The sequence below is a fragment of the Hyaena hyaena genome, unplaced genomic scaffold (genome assembly GCF_003009895.1).
Source record: "Hyaena hyaena isolate Hyena2069 unplaced genomic scaffold, ASM300989v1 scaffold_760, whole genome shotgun sequence".
Taxonomy (NCBI): Eukaryota; Metazoa; Chordata; class Mammalia; order Carnivora; family Hyaenidae; genus Hyaena; species Hyaena hyaena.
In genome coordinates, this window is record NW_024081391.1 from 663,207 (window position 1) to 686,183 (window position 22,977).

The 22,977-nt window shown below is 49.6% G+C and overlaps 1 protein-coding gene across 1 annotated transcript in view; it reads left to right on the plus strand.

Annotated features, from left to right (window-relative positions):
- The window catches only part of CD9 (CD9 molecule), a 34,773-nt gene extending 13,520 nt beyond the window's left edge, over nt 1-21,253 (plus strand). The window contains exons 2-8 of the mRNA XM_039218405.1: nt 8,120-8,222; nt 15,796-15,893; nt 16,619-16,693; nt 18,298-18,396; nt 18,572-18,661; nt 19,301-19,384; nt 20,675-21,253. Coding sequence (XP_039074336.1) covers nt 8,120-8,222; nt 15,796-15,893; nt 16,619-16,693; nt 18,298-18,396; nt 18,572-18,661; nt 19,301-19,384; nt 20,675-20,740 — 615 coding nt within the window. The 3' untranslated portion in view covers nt 20,741-21,253. The remainder of the gene's footprint in view (nt 1-8,119; nt 8,223-15,795; nt 15,894-16,618; nt 16,694-18,297; nt 18,397-18,571; nt 18,662-19,300; nt 19,385-20,674) is intronic.
- Nucleotides 21,254-22,977: the final 1,724 nt, after the last annotated feature.

Here is a 22,977-nt window from a genome sequence, read left to right on the forward strand (position 1 = left end):
TGGAGGCTTTGCCGTTCCAAAGATGACAACCTCAGCCTCCATTTGGAGGTGGGAGTGGAGGGTGCCAGGAGAGGATCAGAGAGGTGGTGGGGACTGGGCTCCTGCTTGTGCATGCTGGCAGTGCCCGGCCCAGCCTCCTGACGGGTGAATCAGCCCATCCAAGGCTTGGCAGTCAGCGGTGAGCCAGGGTTGCCATGGAGATGGGTGAGGCCTGAGCCCACAGGTCTGGGTGGCCTGACTTGTTTTTAAATGTTGAGGCCTGTGTGAACATAGAGGCCCTTATCTCTGCTTCTGAGGGTTTCTTAAAGCGTGACTGGTATTTTTGGGCCCAGAAAAGGCTGGTAGGGGAAACTCACATCCTTGGCATTCAGTCTGTTACTGATTTCCCGGGTGCCATGGGGAATTATGCCTACAGGTCTCCCATGCTTAGTCCTTTAAAAAAATAATAATAACCAGGGTTGATACATATCTTCCTGAAGGAGGGAAGTAAAGGGGTAAAATTGCCTCCCTCTCTGCTCCTTTAATACCTCCCTTTTGGGGAGCTAATTCACCCATGGAAGCAGCCTGTCATCCCAGGACGGACAGAGCCTGCAGTCTTAGCTGACTGTGCCCTTCAGCCTCCCTTCCCCACTTTCCTTCGGCCGTCCCTGCTTCCTAGCAGAGCTCCGGGGGGCGGGTGTGGGTGTGGAGGAGGTAAATTTATCCTTCGTCCTCCACTGCACCGCACTCACACAGACCCAGAGAAACCAGAACCCCTGTGTCCCAAAGTGGCCTGTTCCCTCCTGCGCAGCCACCCTCTCCGATCGTAGAGGGACTCAGCTGATAGCTACCAACTGCCATGAATTGCGCCGCCACCCCCCCCCCCCGTCATCGTGTGTCTTTCTCAAAGTGGATTATTCTTACTATTGCGATTATTTTCCGTACGGAATCTGGCTGGCTGTAACACATTGTGGTCATCGTGGGCTTCAGAGTGCATTGCCTCATTTAATCCTCCCCTTCAAGCTAGATTAAAGGCAGGACAGGCACCCTGCAATCTTTCTGCCCAAATGAGAATGCTTTTTTTTTTTTATAATAGTTTCTTTTTAATTTTCTTAATGTTTATTTATTTTTGAGAGAAAGAGAGAGCATAAACAGGGGAGGAGCAGAGAGAGAGAGGGAGACACAGAATCTGAAGCAGGATCCGGGCTCTGAGCTGTCAGCACAGAGCCCAGTGCGGGACTTGAACTCACAAACTGCAAGATCATGATCTGAGCTGAAGTTAGACGCTTAACTGACTAAGCCACCCAGGTGCCCCAAAATGAGCACTCTTAAGGGTTGGAGAAACTAAGGAAAGTGCTTAGTATCAAACAGCACCTAAGTGGCAGACCAGAGTTACCCCCAGAGTCTGTGGCTGTCTGCTAATCTAGGGCTTCCCAGCAGAGGCATGCCAGAGAACCCCCTGGAGGAGGGACAGATGCATGTGTAGAATTCCCCAGGTGATTCTGACATCCACCCCATGTAGACCAGGCCCTGGCTGGCACAGGCGTGCGAGTGACAGGTGACAGAGCCAGCGCCTCCTACTCTTTCACTTTGTCGTTCTTTATGCACCTTTATTGAAGAATGTTGTAGCATCTCACTGACCACCAGCTCACCAAAGTAACCACACGACCATTGCTTTTCCAGAAGGACAACGGGAAGCAGGAAGGCAAGCACCCCTCCCTCCCCTATGCCTCTCCTCTTACTACGGCCCACCTGCGACCCCCCCCCCCAAGTGCAGATGTGACCACCTAAACTCTGAGGCCAGCCTTAGAGAAAAACCGCTGGTGGAGAATGATCTGCCCTCCCCCTTCCGGGCTTTCTAAGGCAGTTGGATAGAGAAAACCTGATGAATATTATGTCCGTTAACAAAATGTGTGACCGGTCAGGTCATATTACAGAAGGAAAAGGGGACCTGGAGGAAAGAGTGGGGAGGCTAGCCTAGACCACCCAGTTTGTTTGCCATGAGATTTTTCTTTGAAGTGGGATGTGTCCAAGGCAAACAGGGCTGTTTAGAGGGGAAGGACACAGCCCCATGCACACACACGCACACACATCCACGCACACAGCTGCTCTTCTCGTCTCATCCTTCTCAGACTTTCTTTGAGTGTTTCCCGCCTGCATGTAAATACCTCCTCGGGCTCTAACTGGAACGAGTTTTGCAAACTTGGCACAGGGTCCCAAGCAGCCAGGTGCCCCTAAGTGGCATTACGCTTTGATTTGTTTTCAATTCTCCTTTGGAACTAAAGACACTTCCTTTAACTCCAGGTGTGTTTCAGTGTAGGATTTCTGGGCCTGGCCCTCTGGCGAGATTCGTGGTGTGACTCACTGAGGCTCTCAGCTTCGCGTGGCTGCCTTTTTTGTGAGTGATGCTTTCCGTGGCAGGAGAGGAGATGACCAGGAAATGGCTCTCTGTGAGCCTGAGCTGGGGCCCTGCTGGGTTCTCATGGCCCCTTGGAAATGGCATAAACCCCTGGGTGACGGGGTTACCTGTGCATTCCCCCAAAGATTGGAAGGTCGAACTGGACTTCTTCGTGGGGTGAAGAAGTGACTCATGGACTCTTCATAACTTTCATTTTCAAAAGACCCTATACTGATCTGTCACTAAATCTCACTGCGATATTCATCACATGCCCTTATGGGTCTTTTTCAGATTATTGTTCTTGGCAGTTTCTAGTGAGAAACTAGAAGTTGAAATCTGGATGAAAGGCCAGTTGGAAGAGGAAGCCTCTTGAAGAGGAGAGGACCAGAGAGAATAGACTCTGGTGAATTTCAGAGAGTCTGTCCCATTGCAGCAATCCTCTCGTTTGTTGGATGATTGTTGATTGGTTGATCATTTATTCATGAATGTAGCATTTATTCACTGTTGCATCCAAGGTGTGGATGAGCTCTAGTGAGACCCGAGCCCAGCACACCCGTGAGAGGAAGGGTGCGTGTGAGGATGGTGGAGCTCGTGGGATCGTGTTTCCTCCAGAGGAGCCTGAGGACATCTTGGTGGGGAAGCAGCAGGCCCGGGTGGCCAGGAGGCATTCCAGAAGGAAGGGCTGCCACGAGCGGAGGCGAGGACGTGGGGAACTTATTTGCGAACCCGAGTGGTTCTATCTAAGGGGTGGATGAGGAGGAGGTGGGGTCAGGGTTCAGCGGTGTCATGCTGCGGAGAGATCAGAAAACGTGAAGACACAGCTAACGTCTTAAAACTCAAAACCGAGCAACTGACCTAAGCCTTTCCAGGAAATGGCTGCTGTCCTCCGTGGAGGACTGGGTGCATTATACAGTGACTAATTCGTGGGAAACTGGAGGGGGGTAAGACGCTAGCTCAGATGTTAGAGCACAGGGCCACCAGAAGGAGCAGCGAGCCTGGAGGAGGAGAGAGCTCATTTCTGTTAGGAATTTTAGGATAGACAGACCTAGAAGCTTTGAAAGAGAAGCCCCAGCTAGCTTCATATATATGTATATACATGTGCGCACACATGTATAAACACTCTTAGTTTTAGAACAGTTTCAGATCTACAGAAAGTTTGCAAAGACAGTGGAGGGAGCAGCCTTATGTCCCAGCAGTTACCTTGTGGCTAACACCTCTGTTACCATGTTACATTTGTCACAAGTAAGAAACCAACATTGATAACGTCACTGTCAACTAAACTAGGCTTACTCGGATTTCACTTGTGTTACCAGTCATGGCCTCTTTCTGTGCCAGCGTCCCATCCGTGGTACCACATGACAGTTATACTTCTTCGTCTCTGATCTGTGACAGCTTCTGTCTTCCCTGGTTTCTCATAACCTTAGCAGTTATGAGAAGTGCTGACTGAGCAAGTATTTTGTCTAATGTCCTCGGTTTAGGTTCTTCTCATGGCTGTCTTCTAAGAAAAAAAAGAACATGCATGAAGAATTTAAGAATTTCCAATAGGGGCGCCTGGGTGGCTCAGTTGGTTAAGTGTCCGACTTCGGCTCGGTCGTGATCTCACTGCTCCTGGGTTCGAGCCCCACGTCGGCTCTGTGCTGACAGCTCAGAGCCTGGAGCCTGTTTCAGATTCTGTGTCTCCCTCTCTCTTTGACCCTGCCCTGCTCACGCAGAAAAAGTGACTTTTTCTCACTGTCTCTCACTCTCGCGCTCTCTCTCTCTCTTTCTCTCAGAAATAAATAAAACATTTTAAAAAAGAATTTCCAATAAAACAGTGGGGAAAAGCTATCCTTTCTCTCTGCACTGTCACAGAGACGGGACCATTTTGGGCCTGAAGGCAAAGGACCTTTTCCCAGCAAAACCAGAATGTTCCCTTTGGCTTCCTTTGAGAATGAGGTAAGCAGGCAGACTAGGCAGTGCCTCAGGCTGGAGTAGAGGCTCAGGACTTTTCACTTTCATCCCCACCACCCAGCTGGTGGGCTTGGGCAGATGGCTATCCTTTGCATGGGGGGAGGGAGGCTCCCCAGAGCAGGAATCGACTAACTGAGCAGGTCTATGTGAGTGAGACCTGCCTGGATCCTGTGCTGTTACAAAGCAAGGCAGCCGCCGTGGTGACTGCGTGTGGCCAACGTCCCTGCCACAAGTCAGCTAACTAGTCTGGGGGGAGACCGCAACTTCTTGGCCTCCCAGACCCTCGTTTTCTTACTTTATGGAGTCTCTTCATAATCGATTCGGTGCCCTTTTGTCACAGTTAAAGCTCTCCCTGGTTCTTGCCATTTGTTTTCTCCTAGTATTCCAAGTAGCTAGGGGTGAGAGCCGGGCAGGGGGCTGGGGCCCCCCTCAGTGCCATGCCAAAAAGTGAATTCTTCTAGAAAGTAATCCTAGAGCTCCTTAGATAGTGCTGCCTGCACAACCATTAGCCATTATTAGGTGACACCCATTATATGTGGCCCTGTGACCCCAAACCGTCACATCATTACCCAGCCGATAAAGAGATTTCTCCAATAGCATTACAGAAAATAGGGCAGCTAATGGCTTACATATCTTCCCCTCAGGCCAATTAACTTGGTAATTCAATCCAAAAAGGCCGCAGGGCTCATTCCTCTGATTTTTGTGAACCATGTGCTCCCAGTTCTGACCCTGATGCTCCCTTCCACCTGGGCTTCTTTCCTAACCCTTCTTCCTTGTCCCTTTTGGTGAGTTTATAAGCATAAGAAACTGAGATCATTACTGGTTTTTCCATTTCTCCAAAGCCAGGACTTTTTCTTCCTCCTTTTAGTAGTGTTGTGGCTTTGACAACCAAGCAGCATGATGCCAGGCTTTGGGTGGCTTCCAAACATGTAGGACCCCCTACTCTATCTGGCCTTGACCTTGGCCAGGGTGAGACTTAAAGTCTTTTCTCTCCTGGTTCCAATGCTCCAGCACAATGTCCTTCTTGCCACCTGTCTGTATAGACCAGATAAATGACTGGACTTCTACAGATTGTCTCAGGCTCTGTGACATGATAAAATGGAAGAGGCCTGATCACTGCAGGTTTTATGTGAGCGCCCTGTTACCCATGGAATCATTCCCAAAGAGAAATAATTGAAGCTAACTTGTCTTTTTAAAAAATTTTTTTAATGTTTATTTATTTTTCGGAGAGAGAAAGAGGGAGACAAGAGTGCAAGCGAGGGAGAGGTAGAGCGAGAGGGAGACACGCAATCTGAAGCAGCTCCAGGCTCTGAGCTGTCACCACAGAGCCCGATGCGGGGCTCAAACTAATGAACTGCAAGATCATGACCTGAGCCAAAGTCGGTGGCTTAACTGACTGAGCCACCCAGGCGCCCCTGATTTTGTTTTCTTTAGGTAGGCTTCACACCCAGCGTGGAGGCAAACACGGGGCTTGAACTCACAACCCTGAGATAGTGACCTGAGCTGACATCAAGAGTGAGACACTTAACCGACTGAGCTACCCGGGCATCCCACGGCTAATTCTTTGATAAGCCCAAGCATAGAGCAGAAACGGCAGTAGGGACACAGGCCTCTCTTAGGTCCCAGGTGTTCTTAGCAAGAGGGAGGACTGAGGACAAGGTTTTTGGCCAATTGCTGCCTGAAACCGAGAGCTACCTCCAGAGCATGGTCAGTACCTGCCTACCGTGGTCTCAGGTCAACACTGTCATGTCCACATGGAGGCCAGCAGCCTCAGTCTCCCATTATCCAGGGGGCCCACTGGGCCTCTATATGTGGTGGGGAGAGGCAAAAGTATTGCCTTCTTTCTTTTAACTCTCCAGGAGCCCAGGGCGGAGCTAGGCCAGAGCCCGCCCACTGGAGTCAGGACCCACTTAGTGTGTGCTTGTCCTGTGCTCAGTGTGCAGGGATTTCCCGGCCTGGCCCCACTGTGTCCCTGACCCAACGGGTGGCACTACTGAGTCAGGAGAACACAGGGTGTCCAGGCTAGTAGCCGGAAGGGAGATTCCTGCTTTCCCCCATGAGCCACATCTGCTGTCTTGGGATGAGGCTGGGAGACCCTCACTCACCTGCAAGTCTCCTGTGAAGAGGGAAAGCCTGGCATCCATGAGTTTTTCTTTCCTGCAGCCTCCAGCCACGGGGCACCTGGGGTTAGGTATTTCCCACTGATGTTCGATGCTCGCCTTCTGTCACGTGAGGACTAAGTCTGGGGAGACGAATGACTCCCCTCCGACGGGGGGAGTGTGATGCTTGTGGCCTGGGTGCTGATGAAGTTCTTCCCACAAAGCCCTTTGGGTTCCTCTTTCAGAATTACTTCTAATATGATCCCCTTTACCTCCAGCCATACTTAAAAGGCAAGGAAGGGCCACATTTCACCATTCCTGTTGTACAGATGGGAAAACTGAGGCAATAGAGCTCTGAATCAGGAATTCCAGAGCCTCGCTGTGGAAATACACCACCGGAGGCAGGGGAACGGTTTTGACCCTATGGCAGCCTGAGGCCCTGGGTCGTCCTTTCCACTGCCGCCACCTCCACCCCCCACCGCCAAGTTCTGGGGAAAAGAAGAGGAGCAAACAATTAAGGAAAGAGGACTGGCCACACCATGGGCCACCCCCGCTCCTGGAGCAGAGAACCAAGCTCTCTCAGGAGCAGGGCTCTGACATAGGGCGCCTCTGTTGAGGAGGCATCCAGCAGGCCCTGCGCTGCAGCCTGAGAAACACTCTCACACAAGCCCTGGTCCAAGTGAGACACAGGGGAGCCCAGCTGGCCCTGGGGGTCAAGGACAACTTGGCAGTGGGCCACCTGCATGGGCTTCTAGTTCATCAATGCCAAGCTGGCATTTGGCAATTCTGTCCCTTGGTGGGAAAGGCTGCCCTTTGTGGTCCAGCGATTCCACTTGCCCACCTACGAAATGGGATTTTCAGAAGATTGGGAGATTACTCAGAGTGTCGTTAGCAGATGTTTGTTTAAGGATCACTCATAAGGAAGCACGTGTCTGAAGGCTGGAATGGGACTGGTGAGGTTTCCCAGGGAAAGGGACAAATGTGGGCCACTTAGGGGAGATGCTGCTATATGTCACTTAATGAGCCATGTGATTTTGTGAGGAATCACAGCTGCCCTCGTTGGTGCGTGGCTGTGTCCTTTGAGCAAACTTCTTTTTCATCATATGGTACATATACAGAGTAGTGCCTGAAACGTGAACAGATTAAAGAATAATCACGAAGGGAATATCCACGTCACCACCAACCAAGTCAAGAACTAGAACTAGATCCTGCTCTCCCAAGTGCTATTCCCTTATCAGAAATCCCTTCCTCCCCCTACAGGGCACCACACACTTGACTTTATGTTAATTCCTTTTTTTTTTTTTCTTTATCTTTGTCATTTATATATAGCTCTGAACAGTAGAGCATTTTTTAACTATAAGGCATCACATTGTATGTTTTTTGTGTCTCTTGCTTCTTTGGCATCATAAGATACACTCACTGTATTGCATGTAGCTACAGTGACTCATTTTTCACTGCTGTAGAGTATTCTAGTATCCATAAAGTATCCATTCTACCAGCTAGACTGCTACTAGGCAATTGTTCCCAGCTTGCTGATATTTTTAGCAAATGGACTGAACCCCACACTTGGCGGCTGTCACTACCAGGTGCACGGGGAGAGGCTCAGAGCCCTTTGCAAGTATCCCCTTCGGTGTTGTGGGGCGGTGCTTCCACCAGCAGCCAGGACTGACGCCACATCCTATATATCCTGCAGCTTGCTGGAATCGCGGTCCTTGCTGTTGGACTATGGCTCCGATTCGACTCTCAGACCAAGAGCATCTTCGAGCAAGACAGTCAGCCTTCCAGCTTCTACACAGGTGAGCAGGGGGAGACAGTATTCCCTCCAACCGTGGAAATTTCGGTGTTGATCTGGGGTGGGCCTGGGGAAAGACTTTTGCTCTAGCCACACTGGCCTGTCTTACAGTCTCTTTCGGGCAATGCTTTGTATTGCATGTGCCACAAATTTGCATCGGACTGATGTGGTTTCATCATGCTGACTAAGTCTGGCATTCTTACCATTCCCCCAATAGGAAATGGGCTCTGCCAAAAGTTGCTGCCACTCTTGAGGGTTTAAGAACCTCAGTTCTTATCCCTAACCATCTCTTAATGTCATGTCTTCTTAGGCTTGATCATTTCTTTAATTCAAAAAAAACTTTGTCCTGGGGATCCAGAGTCCCAGGAGTAAGGGAGGTGAGTCCTCCCCACGGTACCGATAGGGGCTCTGAGAACCAAAGCATCTGTCTGCTGCATAGTACAGTCAGGGTTAATAAGAGACCAGCTGAGATGCCAGCCCCTTAAGCCCATGGTGCTGGTAAATGCCACAAGGTATTTGGTTTTGTTTGGGGGTTTTTTTTCTTTTTTTTTTTATGTTTTTATTTATTTCTGAGAGAAGGAGAGAGGCAGCGTGAGCAGGGAAGGGTCAGAGAGAGAGGGAGACACAGAACATGAAGCAGGCTCCAGGTTCTGAGCTAGCCATCAGCACAGAGCCTAATGCGGGGTTCGAACCCATGAACCGTGAAATCATGACCTGAGCCTGCCGGACGCTTAAGCGACTTGAGCCACCCAGGTGCTCCTTTTTTTTTTTTTCTTTCTTTTTTTTTTTTTAAATTTTTTATTTATTTTTTAGGAGAGAGAGAGATAGACAGCGTGAACAGGGGAGGGTCAGAGAGAAAGGGAGACACAGACTCTGAAACAGGCTCCAGGCTCTGAGCTGGCAGTCAGCACAGAGACCGATGCGGGGCTCGAACCCACGATCCGCGAGATCATGACCTAAGCGAAAGTCGGACGCTTAACCGACTAAGCCACCCAGGCGCCCCTTTTTTTTCCTTTTTTAATGTTTGTTTCTTTTTGAGACAGAGACAAAGATAGAGCATGAGTAGGGGAGGAGCAGAGAGAGAAGGAGACACAGAATCCAAAATAGGCTCCAGGCTCTGAGCTGTCAGCACAGAGCCCAATGTGGGGCTCGAACCCAAGAGGCAGGAGATCATGCCCTGAGCCGAAATCAGCCACCTTTCCAACTGAGCCACCCAGGTGCCCCTATATTTTTGTTTTTTAAAGTGCTTTTGCTTTAGGGCAAAAGTTTCTAGTTTAAACACAAATAGGCTTAGCAGCTCACACAGGCTCCTGGGCATCCTTTTCTCTTTTCTACCATTATTCTGTCCCTTTCACCTGCTGGGTCACCACTGAGGCTCACCCAGTGTAACGCCCCAGTTTCTAGGCAGTGCAAAATCCATAGCCCTCCTTTCTGTGTTGGGGAGAGGAAACACTTCATTTACGAGAAACGGAGGAGCCCCCTATTTTTAGGATAATGCTGCCATGTCATCAGGCTCAAAGTGTAAGTTTGGTCACTTCCTTCCCACCCACCAAAGGAGTTATTTTTATTATTTTGTTTAATGTTTTATTTATTTCTAGGAGAGAGAGAAAGACAGCGTGAGCAGGGGAGGGTCAGAGAGAGAGGGAGTCACAGACTCTGAAACAGGCTCCAGGCTCTGGGCTGGCAGTCAGCACAGAGCCCGACGTGGGGCTCGAACCCACGAACCGCGAGATCATGACCTAAGCGAAAGTCGGACGCTTAACCGACTACGCCACCCAGGCACCCCCCAAAGGAGTTATTTTTTTAAAAAAAGATAGAGAATACAGGCTGAAGAGAGTTATCCTCCAGGCCTTCTGGAAGAACGAGGTGGCTGGTGGCCACACGCACCCCCTTCCTGCCTCCCAGGGGCCACCTGGGCCGGGCCTGCACAGCCTGCTTGGCCACACGCACCTGGGCCCTCTGGACATTCCCCTCCTTTGATTGCTTGTTCCTGTTGTTGTTGGGGTTTTTTAGGGTGTGTCTCCCATGTCTCCCTATTTCCAGAAAGCAAGTGAAGGAAAGAAAAGCACAATTATGTTTTCTGGGAAAAAACAAACTACACACACACACACACATACACACACACGTGTGCACGCACGGTTTTAGGAAGCAGGTTTCCATAGTGCCCTGACTTATTTTAGCAACAGCATATTTGCAGGCCTGCGGTTGAGAGCCTGGAATGCCGCCCTGTGGGGAGAGAGCAGCACCGGGGTGCCGCGCTGAGGGGGGGCCCGGAGCACCCCTCGTTGTCATGCCAGGGAGCTGTGAACCCTGTAGGGGAGAGAGGAGGGCACGCCTGCAGCATGTGGACGCGAGTGGCTTCCTGTTGGGGCCGGTTGTGCTGAGAACCGCCTGGTCTCCTGCTCTGCCTGCACTGTCAGCCCCAGGTTCTGTCTTCCGGGCTCTAGGACTCTGGCTGATTCCAAGTGTTTTTAGATGTGGGCAGCAAGGATCACCTTGGCAAGTGGACGTATTAGAAGGAAGACGACCCCTTGTTCATGTGTCTCGCACTATCTCGCACTGTGTATTGTTACATAATTCCATAGGGTACATGGAATGATTTGCATCTTCTCTCCGAAGAAAGCAAGGCCTACAGAGGCTAAGGAGCTTGCCCAAGCTAGGATTCGAACCCAGGACTACAAAAGCTGCTTCTTTTTTATTTTCTAAACATTTATTTAATTAATTAATTAATTTATTTATTTATTTATTTATTTATTTATTTTTGAGAGACAGAACATGAGCAGGGGAGGGGCAGAGAGAGAGGAAGACACAGACTCGGAAGCAGGCTCCAGGCTCTGAGCTGTCAGCACAGAGCCCGATGTGGGGCTCAAAATCACAAACCATGAGATCATGACCTGAGCCAAAGCTGGACGCTCAACCGACTAAGCCACCCAGGTGTCCCCAAAAGCTGCTTCTTGGATTATCCATTTTAGATTGTGGAGACGACTCCCCGTGTGGGAATAGAAAGAATCTCCACTGACTTGATGTTCCCCATTGGGGGAACCTTGGCCTTTGACCTTACCCAAACTGTAGTTGAGAGAGAGAAGCCACCAGCACTGGTGGCCCTAGCCAGCAGATGACAGGTGAGGAAGTCATGCTGGGCGTCAGGAGAGAGATGAGCGCGCGGCTGGAGTAGCCACAGCCTGCCTCTGGGAATCTCACAGGATGCAGGAGGGCAGTGGTCCTACTTGAAGTGACCAGAAGGGTGACTTGAAGGCACAGTCCCAAAGAGACACCAGGATCCCTCGTTGGAGGCCAGTGGGCACTGCCCCCTCAGCTCTAACAGAGGAATATTGACTTTGCTTCCCTAGGAAAGGGCTCTACTTTGGAGATTGTATTGTGCTTGCAGAAGCCCAAGCAAAGGAGGGTCATTCAAGTGGGACTAGAGCCGTCAGTCAGACGGGTGACCGCCGGGATCTGACTGGGCCTTGCAATTCACCAAGTGCTCTGGGAAACTGAGTCATCGTCATCCATGGGCAAAGGGCCAAGGAGGCTTCATTCTCTGTGTCCCCTTCGCCCTTGAGCTGTGACACCAGCCTTTGTGACGCCATGGCAGAGTGTCAGCTCCACCCTGATGATATTCCCAGCATCATGGGGTGACCGTACCTGGCACTGGGGTGCTAGCCATCTGCGGGGCAGCCCACGGGCCAGCCTGACCAGGCAACTGGCCCTTCAGAAACCCTGAAGGACCCAGGGGTGTCTTTTCTCCAGGGAGGCAATGGCTTCTAAAATAAAGAAAGAAACATAACCAGGCAGAGAAGCAAGTTAAAGCTGAAACTTTCCAACATTCAGAACAGTCGATAGTGAATCCAGAATAGCTGACAGCCTTATATGGGCCTTTTCTCCAATTCAGGCCCTGGGAGAGTCAGCCCGTCAGCAGTATCCATAATCCCAGGCCGCAAACATGATGGGGGAACTTCATTTTCTTGGTCCCGGGCCAGCGGCCCTTCTTAACTCCTTGGTGTCCTTCCAGAACCATCACCACTGAATGAGGGCATCTGGGGGCTCCAGCCAGAGGCCACGGATGGCCACCCCTCCCCAGGGACATTCCTCTTTTTATGACAAGGTGCCTGATAATTTCCAGGATACATGGCTTTTGCCCTCAGTGTGCTAGGGCAGTTAGTGGCCTTGGGCACTTTGTCGTGTTGCTCTGTGCCTGGTTCTCCCCATCCTGAAACTGACGGGGCTTACCCACCCCACACCTCTCGGAGACAGACAGCTACTATGCTTGGCTTGTTAGTGCCAGTGGTCATCGGTGGGAGGAAGTGGGAGAGAGAGAGAGAGAGAGAGAGAGAGAGCGCTCCAGTGGAGAGCTGCATAGGTTTCCTTTGAACCCCTGATTGAGTATTTGGAGACAATAAACTGTTCCAAGTTGCGAGATGGGCTTGGGGTGGTGACAAGAGGTGTGTCATTCTGTAGCCAAAGCCCAGAGCCCTGATACACAGGGGAAAAGAATGCTTAGTTTCATGTATAAAAGGACACCCCGGCATTTGCCTCTGCTGCACCAAAGGCTTTTTCTCTCTGGCCAGACCTGTACTGTCAGCCTGAAAAAGGAAGAATAAACAGCCCTAAAGCAAATTAATACAGTAATCCTGGAGAAGGCTCCGTGACGAATAACTTTTTCCATGAGTCAGACAGAAAGCCAACATTCACTTGTTTTATAAAGGGGAACGCTTTGTCATTTATCATCGCCGGCCTTTGCTAACACACTCAGGATGCAGGCGAGAAGGAGCCTTGCCAAAGGGAAGCCCTGCGTGGCCCTGTAAGAGGTGGCCAAGCCCTCCAGTGGTTCTGTGGCTTCCGGGGAGTGTGGCTTGCCGATGAGACCCCCCTCTGGCTTGATAGCTGCTGCTAACATCCCCATCGACAGCTACCAGGGAATTGCTAGTCTTCAGCCCCAACTGGAGACGGTAAGCCAGGATGCCCCAGATCTGCATCTACCTGAGCAAGATTTAAACCCAGCAAAACCTTTGTCCTATGGGCTTCATCTGCTAAGCCCAAGAAATGAGTATTTACTATTTGCCAAGAAGCCCATTAGGAGGAGAATGTTATCTCTCTCTCTCTCTCTCTTTCTCTCTCACTGCATGGGAAATGCTTTTTTATTTAGTAGCTTCCCACTGCAGCTGATCCAACTCTCCTGACTTCCACCAGGGCTGTCCCAGCTTATGAACTGGGGTCTGGACTTAGAGGAAACATGTCTGTCCGTTCATTCCCACTCAATTCTATTTCATGTGCTTATAAATCCTTTTGATCTCTTAATACCCCCTATTTATTCAGCCCCTGCCTCGGAGCTCAAAGGAGTGACCTCATCCTTACTTGTCTTGCCCCAGCGAGATGGGGAGAAACCAGGGCCGTTTGACTGCCGCAGCTTGCTGATGCCCCCATGGCAGAGCCCACGGCTGAGGGAGGCCCTGCCTCCCGAGGCACCCGTGCAGTCCGCCCATGGCCCCACAGTATCGGACAGCCCAGGATAGGACTTGACTCCGGGACAGGCTCCATTTGTCCCCTTGCCCAGTCTGGGCCGGGCATGCATGGGAACAATAGCCATATTCATACAACATAGGGGGTTGCCAGTAAACCCATGTGACCTGACATCACGACAGATGTGGGGGGAAAAAGCAGAGACACAAATGCTCCCTTGTGTGTGCTCTGCTTGGTGCTGCCCGTGAGCCTCAGCTGCAGGCAGACTGCACGGTTTGTTGCCTGCAAAGCCTCAGCCCCAGGACTGGGGGTGCAGATGTGGGACAGTGAGGTCACTGTGTCACCTGCCAAGGTTCTCATTGCAGTACCCTGTTGTGCATTGTATGGAAACATCACAGTCACTCTCTCTCAGCTTCAGCCTGCACTTCAAGGAAGTCTCCCTAGTCCCAGTTAGTAGGGAGGGATCCGCAAGTATGTAAAAAGTCATCGCTGCGGTTATTAATAATTGTCACCCATCCCCTGTATTACTAAGACGAACAGTAGCTAGCATTTGTTGTGCATATTTGGATTAGATCACTTAATCTTTACAACAATCCTTGAGGCAGGCATGATTACCACCCCTGTTTTGAAGATTGAAAATTATTGCACAGAGAGATTAAGCAGCTTCCCTAGGGTCACAGAGCTGGCTTTCACACCCAGACATGTTCTCACCATGTGACAGGGATATGCATGCAAGACAGAGAGGCACGGGACTTCTCTTCCACTGTCCCCATGGGGTCTGCATGTTGGGGAGCTGGAGAAGGGGGTGATCCCTGCAGGACAGCTGTGGCTTTTCAAGAATATTACTGCAAGATGGGCCCATCTGGGCATTCCCTGGGGGGGTCATAGGACTAAGGCCAGGCTCCACTGTGTTCCCCTCCCAGGGGTTTGCTTCCTGTTGGGCCTCCGCAGAAGTTGCTCCCTTCTCACCACTTCCCCCACCATCCCCACCTCCCCCCATCAGTTACTCAAACCCGACTTAAAAACAGGGTCGCTCACTCACCCTCCCTTTAAAGGAGGATCCTTCTCAGCCTTTACCTGGAGTCAATGAATTGCAACTGAAGATCTCTTTCGAGCACTCTAAGGGATGTTTTGAAATGCTCTAGCCACCAACCTCTCATTCTACTGATAAAGAAACAGAGGCCCAGAGAGGGAAAGTGTCTTTCCCAAGATCACACAGTAGTTAGTAGCAGAGTTGGGATCAAAACAAGAGTCTTCTGACACCAGGCCTGTCAGAAGTACTTTGCACGAGAGCAAGTACCTTTGCCAACCCGAGCCCTTGGGTGTTAACTAACTGCACTCGCCTCACTACCACCTGGAAGCCGGGCAGGGAGGCGGCCCTTCTGGGAATGAGGCGGGGCTGGTCCACCAGAGCGTGGATGTCTGAGTGAACGCAACACCTGTCCTATGGAAAGCTTGCTCTGACGGACTCTTGTCGGGTAGAGGCCAATGGGAGGCTCGTCAGGTCCCAGGAAGTTAGCCCTGGTTGGGAGGGTCTATTTTAATTAGTGAGAGTGGATTTGTTTTGCTGGAAACAGCTAACAGACTGGATCCGTTTACATCCTGAGTCAAACCTGGGGATTCCGGTGGATGTCTTTTTCCTAGTTATAGAAGGTAATGAGTACCCTCCAGGAAGGCCAGGGTCAGAGAGGGGTGAGGACTTCATGCGGCCGGGGTCCTAGAAAAGAAATTGGTGGGAAGGAGACTTAAGAGCAGAGGTGGAAGAGGCTATTTTGTTGTTGTTGTTTTAATTTTTTAATGTTTATTTTTGAGAGAAAGAGAAAAGAACATGGTGGGGAAAGAGATGGAGACACAGAATCCCAAGCAGGCTCCAGGGTCTGAGCTGTCAGCCCAGAGCCTAGCGCGGGGCTCAAACTTGAACTGTGAGATCGTGACCCGAGCCAAAGTTGGATGCTTAGTTGACCCAGGCGCCCTGAGGAGGCTCTTTTCAAGGATGGCGGTGGGGGTGGAGGGGCGGCACAGATTATAATCTTATAGAGGGGGAAAAAGAGTTGCAAGACATGTCTAGGTCTCAACACTAATGACTCCATGCCTTACCCTCTGCTGTCTGTCCTCAGGAGTTTATATTCTGATTGGAGCCGGTGCTCTCATGATGCTGGTGGGTTTCCTGGGCTGTTGTGGGGCCGTGCAAGAGTCCCAGTGCATGCTGGGATTGGTGAGTACCCCTCCTGCTCCCTCACAGCCACTCTGACCCAAGGGCCCTGCCCCCAAGACCTCATAGGACAGACGGGGTAGGATGGGGTGCAGAGGGTACCCTAAAGGCATGAGCTATCCTCAGCCCCCACAGTGTTGCTCCATTCCAGGCCCTGCCCCCAACCCCAGCCTCCCAGCCACTGCCCCCCTCCCCTGTAGTGAGGCCTTGCTTCTCTTCTGTTCTGGAGCCTCTCTGTCTTATCACTTCCTTTAGGCAACTAAATGCCAGGACTTTGTTTTCCCCTTTTCCGAGGACCACGTTTGCTTTTTTTCCCTGAATCCACAGGTACCTTTGCCTTCTCTGATTTTAAAGTTTGTTAACAAGTTTCTTCAAATTTCAGAGTGTATTCACTTTCTTTGTTTCTTCAAATCCCTGCGGGTTTCGTGAGTAAGCAATGGTATCTCATCCCTGCCTCTTAATTAACACCTTAAAAATATCAATTCTGGGGTCAGCCGCGCCCCGTTCTTTCCTCCTGAGTTGGAATCTCTTCCTACTACTGCTTCCACTCCTTGCCTTGACTTAATGCTCACAGTTCCATAAACTTCTTCCATCCCTTCCAGGCTGTTCATTTGCACCCCCAGATGTCCGGCCCCCACAGAGTTACCGTTCCTCCTTATTCTCTAGGATGCCCTTTGTGGTTGGCTGGCTGGGATTTCCCCTCATCTTACCCCTTCTTTGCCTTCTAGTTCTTTGGCTTCCTCTTGGTGATATTTGCCATTGAAATAGCCGCGGCCATCTGGGGATATTCCCACAAAGACGAGGTAGGTATCTCCTGTAAGATCTCTCGGCAGTGATCCAGGTTTGGGAATTTGGGGGTGGGCGTGATGAGAGCGGCAGGTGTCCCAGCTGGCCACTTTGGTCAGCTTCCAACCATCAAACGTGCCTCCCATTTCACCACGTTCCCAAACACCCAGCAGAGCGTGAGCTCCCCCAGGGCAGGGGATGTGGGTGTTGTGCCAACCACAGCTTCCGGGTCCATGAATGGTGCTGGCACAGAGTAGATGTTCAGGAAATTCGCATTGGGTCCGTGTGTGTGTGTCTGTGTCTGTGTCTGTGTCTCACACCTCAGCAGGCCAGTCCTGACTCCTCTAGAAACATAACTTAGGAAAATAAGCCTTTGTGGGAGCTGGAGGTCCCTGCTCCCCCACCGAGTCTATGAATATGTGCTACCATGAGCCAGGTGCTGGCCAGACCCGGTGTGGGTCCAGAGATACACAAGCTGTGGTCCCCACACTCTGCCACCCAAATGTGGGAGAAAGATATGCATTTGATAAGTGTCCTAGAAGTCATTATATCCAGAAGTTCCATGGGGTTTGAGAAGGTGGCATGCCAAAGGGAAATCGCTTCTGGCTTCATGGAGAAGGGGACACCTGCCTAAATCTTGGATGAGAGATAGGATTTCAGGAGGAAAGTTGGTGGGAGACCAAGTACTTTCCGGCAAAGAGAGCTGAATGTGGGTTACACTGGGGGGCCACTGAAAGTTGTGGGCCAGATGGGCCATGTCAGAACTGTTTTAGGAAGGGCTATCTTGGCATGTTTAGCAAGAAGGAGAAGAGAAGAGAGACTGGATGTAGAAACGCTGTTTTAACAACAACAAAGATTTAATTATCCAGACATAAATGCTACAACTGAAGAAATAGGAAGGGCTGATCATGACAGCTGCTGGACAAATCCTGGATGTTCATCAGTTAATTGATTGGGGGTGGGGTACCAGGGACAGGCATTTGTTAAAAAGCTAGGGTATACTCAGGTACCCAGATGCAGGAGGGTAATATAGCTTTCATATTATAACAGCTAATACTTATTCCACATTTACTCTGTGCCAGACACTGCGCTAAGGGCTGAACAGGCAATACCTCACTTAAGTCCTCACAGTAACCTCTGAGGAGGCATGGACTGTTATAATCTCTGTCCTACATATGCAGAAACTGAGGTACAGAGACGTTTGGTAACTTGCCAAAAGTCACACAGCCTCTAAGGGAAGAAGTAAAGCTGCAAGCCTGAGGAACTTGCCCAGTCAGGAGCTAAAGGGTTTTTTTTTGTTTTTGTTTTTTTTTTTATTGTTTTTTTGAGGAGAGTCCATTTGGTGCACAGGTGAAGGGAAGTTGCCAAGTGGGGCAGGAGGGACCTGCCCAAGGTGCAAGAGAAGGAGAGATGGCCGGATTGGGTTCCCGGGGCCGTGGGAGGAGACGAGGAGGGCGCCCGAGGTGCTGGGAGAGGCGGGACCAGTCTGGTGGCTTCAGTCTGCTCAGTGACGTTTTCCAAACACAGGAGTTTGTTTGCTGGGCGTGAACAAGATGGAACAGGTGACATGTATTTGTTCTGGAAAAAGCATCTCTGCCCCCCTCTTGTCCACCCATCGTAGGTGATTCAGGAAGTCCAGGAGTTTTACAAGGATACCTACAACAAGCTGAAATCCAAGGACGAGCCCCAGCGGGAAACCCTGAAAGCCATCCACTATGCGGTATGTTACCCGCGTCAACACCACGACGACCACCCCCCCCCCCCCCGTCCCGCCAACCTTCCCCCAGAACGTGCGTGCACACGGGGTACGCATTGCACCGGCCCGTGCGTCTCCGTTCTAATCACCCTTTCTTGTCATTGTTTCTCTTTCCCCATCCCTGTGCTTCCCCCCGCAGCTGGACTGTTGTGGTTTGACTGGTGGCATAGAGCCGTTTATCTCCGACATCTGCCCCCAGAAGGATATACTGTCCTCCATCACAATGAAGGTAAAGTTAAAAACACAATGAAGGTAAACCGTTGCGTCCTTGCCTGGCTGCTCCCACGAGGCTTGACGTAAAACCTTGCCCTCTCATTCTGGGGGGACGGGCATCTAAGTGCTGCAGAACTACCCCTTCCGGCTGCCAGAGGGCCCCACAGCAACCGTCTCTTCCCTCCCCTGCCCTGGGGCCTCTGTTTCCTCAAGGGCAGCAAAACAGAGCCAGGCCAGGGAAATAGCAAAAGGGTTCTAGTGGCACCTGGAACTACCAGCTGCTGGCTTATCTCCAGCCTCCCCAGGTGTGCTCTTATTCTGTACTCCCCCTTCTTAGACGTATAAACGAATCATGAGTGTAAGCTAGAGCTAATGTCCACACTTTACAATACTAGGAAGTAGCCCGATGGCCTGATAAGAAATAGTCCCCAAACCCTTCTTCCTTCCCTTATTTCTTACCCAGACTTTAGGGACCCACCTCCATATCTCTTGGTTCTCCTTTCCACCCACCAGCCAGGACACCTGAGCACTCCTGTCCTGAGCCCCTTGTCCGGGACCCCCAGTGTTCCCAGTGTGAAGCAGGTGCTGTGGGAAAGAGGAGGGGCGCCTGGAGCAGGGATTGTGTGTGACCTGAGTCTTGGTTTGCCCCCCCAAGCCCTGCCCTGAGGCCATAAAAGAAGTCTTTCAGAACAAATTCCACATCATCGGCGCGGTGGGCATTGGGATTGCCGTGGTGATGGTGAGTACTGGGGACGTTGGGAGGGACTGATATGTCTTCGCAATTAACACCTGTGAAGCACATACTCTGGCCAGGCACTGTTTTCATGAATCAGTTTATTCATCAACTAGGTTAATCCTCACCATACCTATGAGACAGGAGCTGTTAGTACTCCCACCTTACAGACCAGGAAGCGGAGAGAGAGGTTGAGTTGATCAAAACCTCGGAGCTCATGAGTGAAGCATCTGGGATTTGAGCTCTGTATGTCTCCAGAATGCATTCTTTTAACCATTAGGGTTCAAGGGCAAATGTAAGGTGATGCCAGTCTGGCTGGTCGGTGAACCATTCTTTGAGTAGTGAGAGTGTAGATCACCCAGCCCTGTTAGTGACCCTGGGATAGTCTTCAGGACATGTTTCTGTTATGTGCCTGCTTTTCTTTTCCCGAAGAAAGTAGTTCACTTAAAGTTACATGGGTGGAAATTGTTTCACACACGTGCATTACACCCATAGTCTGAAAGGCATGTGAAGGTGGCACAGCCAGAAGGAAGATTCTAGGCTTCAAATAAGCTGCTGTCCTGCCAATCAGCCCCTAGAAACCATTAAGTGCATACGAGGTTCTCTGGGGTTACTCCCTCTTTCCCCAAGAGGGAACTCTGTACCTGGCCTCCCACTGCCCCAGTAAGACTCCCAAAAGTGAGAATTCCTTCCTTTCTTAGTGGTTATTTACACCTAAGAAAGGCTTTGAGGCAGCTTTCAGTAAAAGGCATAATACCTTTTAATAGAATATAAAACAGACATTCACAAAGATGGGAAGTTCAGGCCTATGTGGATTATCGGAATGTCTGGCGTTTGAGCATTAAATGTAGCTCTGAATTGGGGCGCCTGGGTGGCTCAGCTGGTTGAGCAGCTGACTTCAACTCAGGTTATGATCTCAGTTTCTAAGTTCAAGTCCGCATGTGGCTGACAGCAGTGAGCCCTCTTTGAATCTTCTGTCCCCCCCCACCCCTCCCCCATTCACACACACTCCCTCTCTCTCCAAAGTAAATAAAACTTTTTTTAAAATTCTAAATTTAGCCCTGAGCTTATTTGTCACACTCTGGAAGTTCTTCAGGGAAGTTGCTTGTGCAGTTTCATTCACAAGCGGCTGCAGACCCTCCGAATCCCAGCAGTCAGCGGCTCTCCTCATTACCTCGCCCCCGTCCCTCCTGCTTCGGCACCCTGTACATTCCTGGCCATGACTCCCTCTTTCCTCTTCCTCAACCTGCCCGGAGCCACGCCACCCTGTTCCTCACGTTCCTTGTTGTCTTCTAGATTTTTGGCATGATCTTCAGTATGATCCTGTGCTGTGCTATCCGCAGGAGCCGAGAGATGGTCTAGAGTCAGCTTGTACCCCTGAGCAGGAAGGTTCACCCCTAAAGATTGTTGCTTATTTTCCTGGGGTTTTGTGTTTGTGTGTTTTGGGTTTTAGTTTTTTGGTTTTATGTTTTTTTGGGTTTTTTTTTGGTGTTGTGTTGTTTTTGTTTTTGTATTTTTTTTATTTTTTGCCACTAACTTTAGTATTCATTCCGCATTGCTAAACAAAAAAGTTATTCCATGTCTGTCTTTTTAATGCTTTATTCAATATTGGTATTTGTAGTTGAGGGATTTGGGGATTTGGTTTGCTTTTGTTTATAATTTTTTTGGTTGTTTGTTTTGGCTTATTATGTTAAGCAGAAATCCTGCAATGAAAGGTACTATATTTGCTAGACTCTGGACAAAAGATATTGTACATAAAGAGAATTTTTTTTTTGTCTTTAAATAGATAAAAAAATGTCTATCAAACTTAATCAGGTTGTAACTTATGTTGAAGACAATTTGATACATAATAAATGATGATGACAATATCCTGGACTGGTTTTTGGTTTTGCTTCCTTTATTTTTTTTTATTATTTTTCATATGTCTTTCATATGGTCTAACTGCATTTATATGAAAAATAGGTTGGAAAGTTGGTCTCCCTACTTGACTAATGAAGAAAGCAAGAGGCGAAGGGATTTTGATCCAAAATCACACAATTATTATTTTTTTATGTCTTTATTTTATTTTGAGAGACAGAGACAGAGAGCGAGCAGGGGAGGGTCAGAGAGAGAGGGAGTTACAGAATCCAAAGACAGGCTCCAGGCTCCAAGCTAGCTGTCAGCACAGAGCCCGATGTGGGGCTCGAACCCACAGACTGTGAGATCATGACCTGAGCCGAAGTCGGACACTTAATCGACTGAGCCACCCAGGTGCCCCCAAAATCACACAATTATTAACAGAGTCCACATCAGACCTAGCCTCCAACTCTTTCTTGTAGCATTGGGTTGTATCTTGGGGGGACAATGGTGACTCCCTGATGGCAGGGACTTTGTTCTATTCACTACTGTGCCCCGAGCACCTAGAACCTATTGTCTAGTGCATAGTAGGTGCTCAGTAAATATTTGTTATCCATTAATATTCGTTGGTTGAATAAATGAGAGTATACACATCAGGGCTTGATCAGAGAAGTGAAATATTAATGTTAAATATCATATAATTTACATTATATATGTATATATAATGTGTGTGTGCGCGTGTGTGTAATTTGCTACAGGGATTTGACCTTGTACAATCATTGGAGTTGGTTATACAGTCTCTTTAAAACCATTGTCTTAAAAAAAAAATTAAAAAAAAATAAAAAAATAAAACCATTGTCTTTAGTCTGGGTGGCTCAGTCAGTTAAGCATCTGACTCTTGATCTCAATTCAGGTCTTGATCTCAGGGTGGTGACTTTCAGCCCAGCACTTGAAAAAAAAAAAGCCATTGTGTTTACATCTGACACTAGATGTAGAAGCCCACAGTGCAGTCAAGAAGGCAAGAAGATGGATGTAGTTGGGGAGAGCAAGAACAGGTCAGAACTCAAACATGAGCTAGCACCCATGAAAACAGACAAATCAAGGGGCACCTGGGTGGCTTAGTTAAGGCTTAAGTGTCTGACTTCAGCTCAGGTCATGATCTTGCAGTCTGTGAGTTCGAGCCCTGCATCAGGCTCTGAACTGTCAGCTGGAGCTGCTTCGGATTCTGTGTCTCCCTCTTTCTCTTTACCCCTTCCCTGCTTGTGCTCTGTCTCTGTCTCTCTCTCAAAAATAAATAAACATTTTTTAAAAATTAAAAAAAAAAAAAAAGAATCTGTGTCAATTCTTGTTCCTCTGATGCTGGTGTGGGTCCTACAGAGGCCAGGACCCTATATGGTAGAGCTAAACACACACTGGCCAGGAGCTCGAGAAGCGGACATGAGCCCTCAAAAAAGCAACAGTCTTGTGTAAGCGGCAAAATGCTGCCTCGTTTCTTTCAGGCCTCCTCTGTGAGGAGGGGGAGAAATCAGTGTTAGCACGCTTGCATCTCCTTGCTATTTTGTGGCCCCAGGAGCCCCATTAATCTGAATATTTGAGAGCTAACTGTACCGTTTCAGTGTGGAAATAACAGGTCAACCGTTCTTTTTATGACAGTGTGAATGAGACTGTCTTCACTCAGGCATCCCAATCCCCGATTAACTCTAATACCTGTCCTGTTGGTGACTGTCAGCTCCCTCTACAAAAAGCAGGTCCCATCCACACAT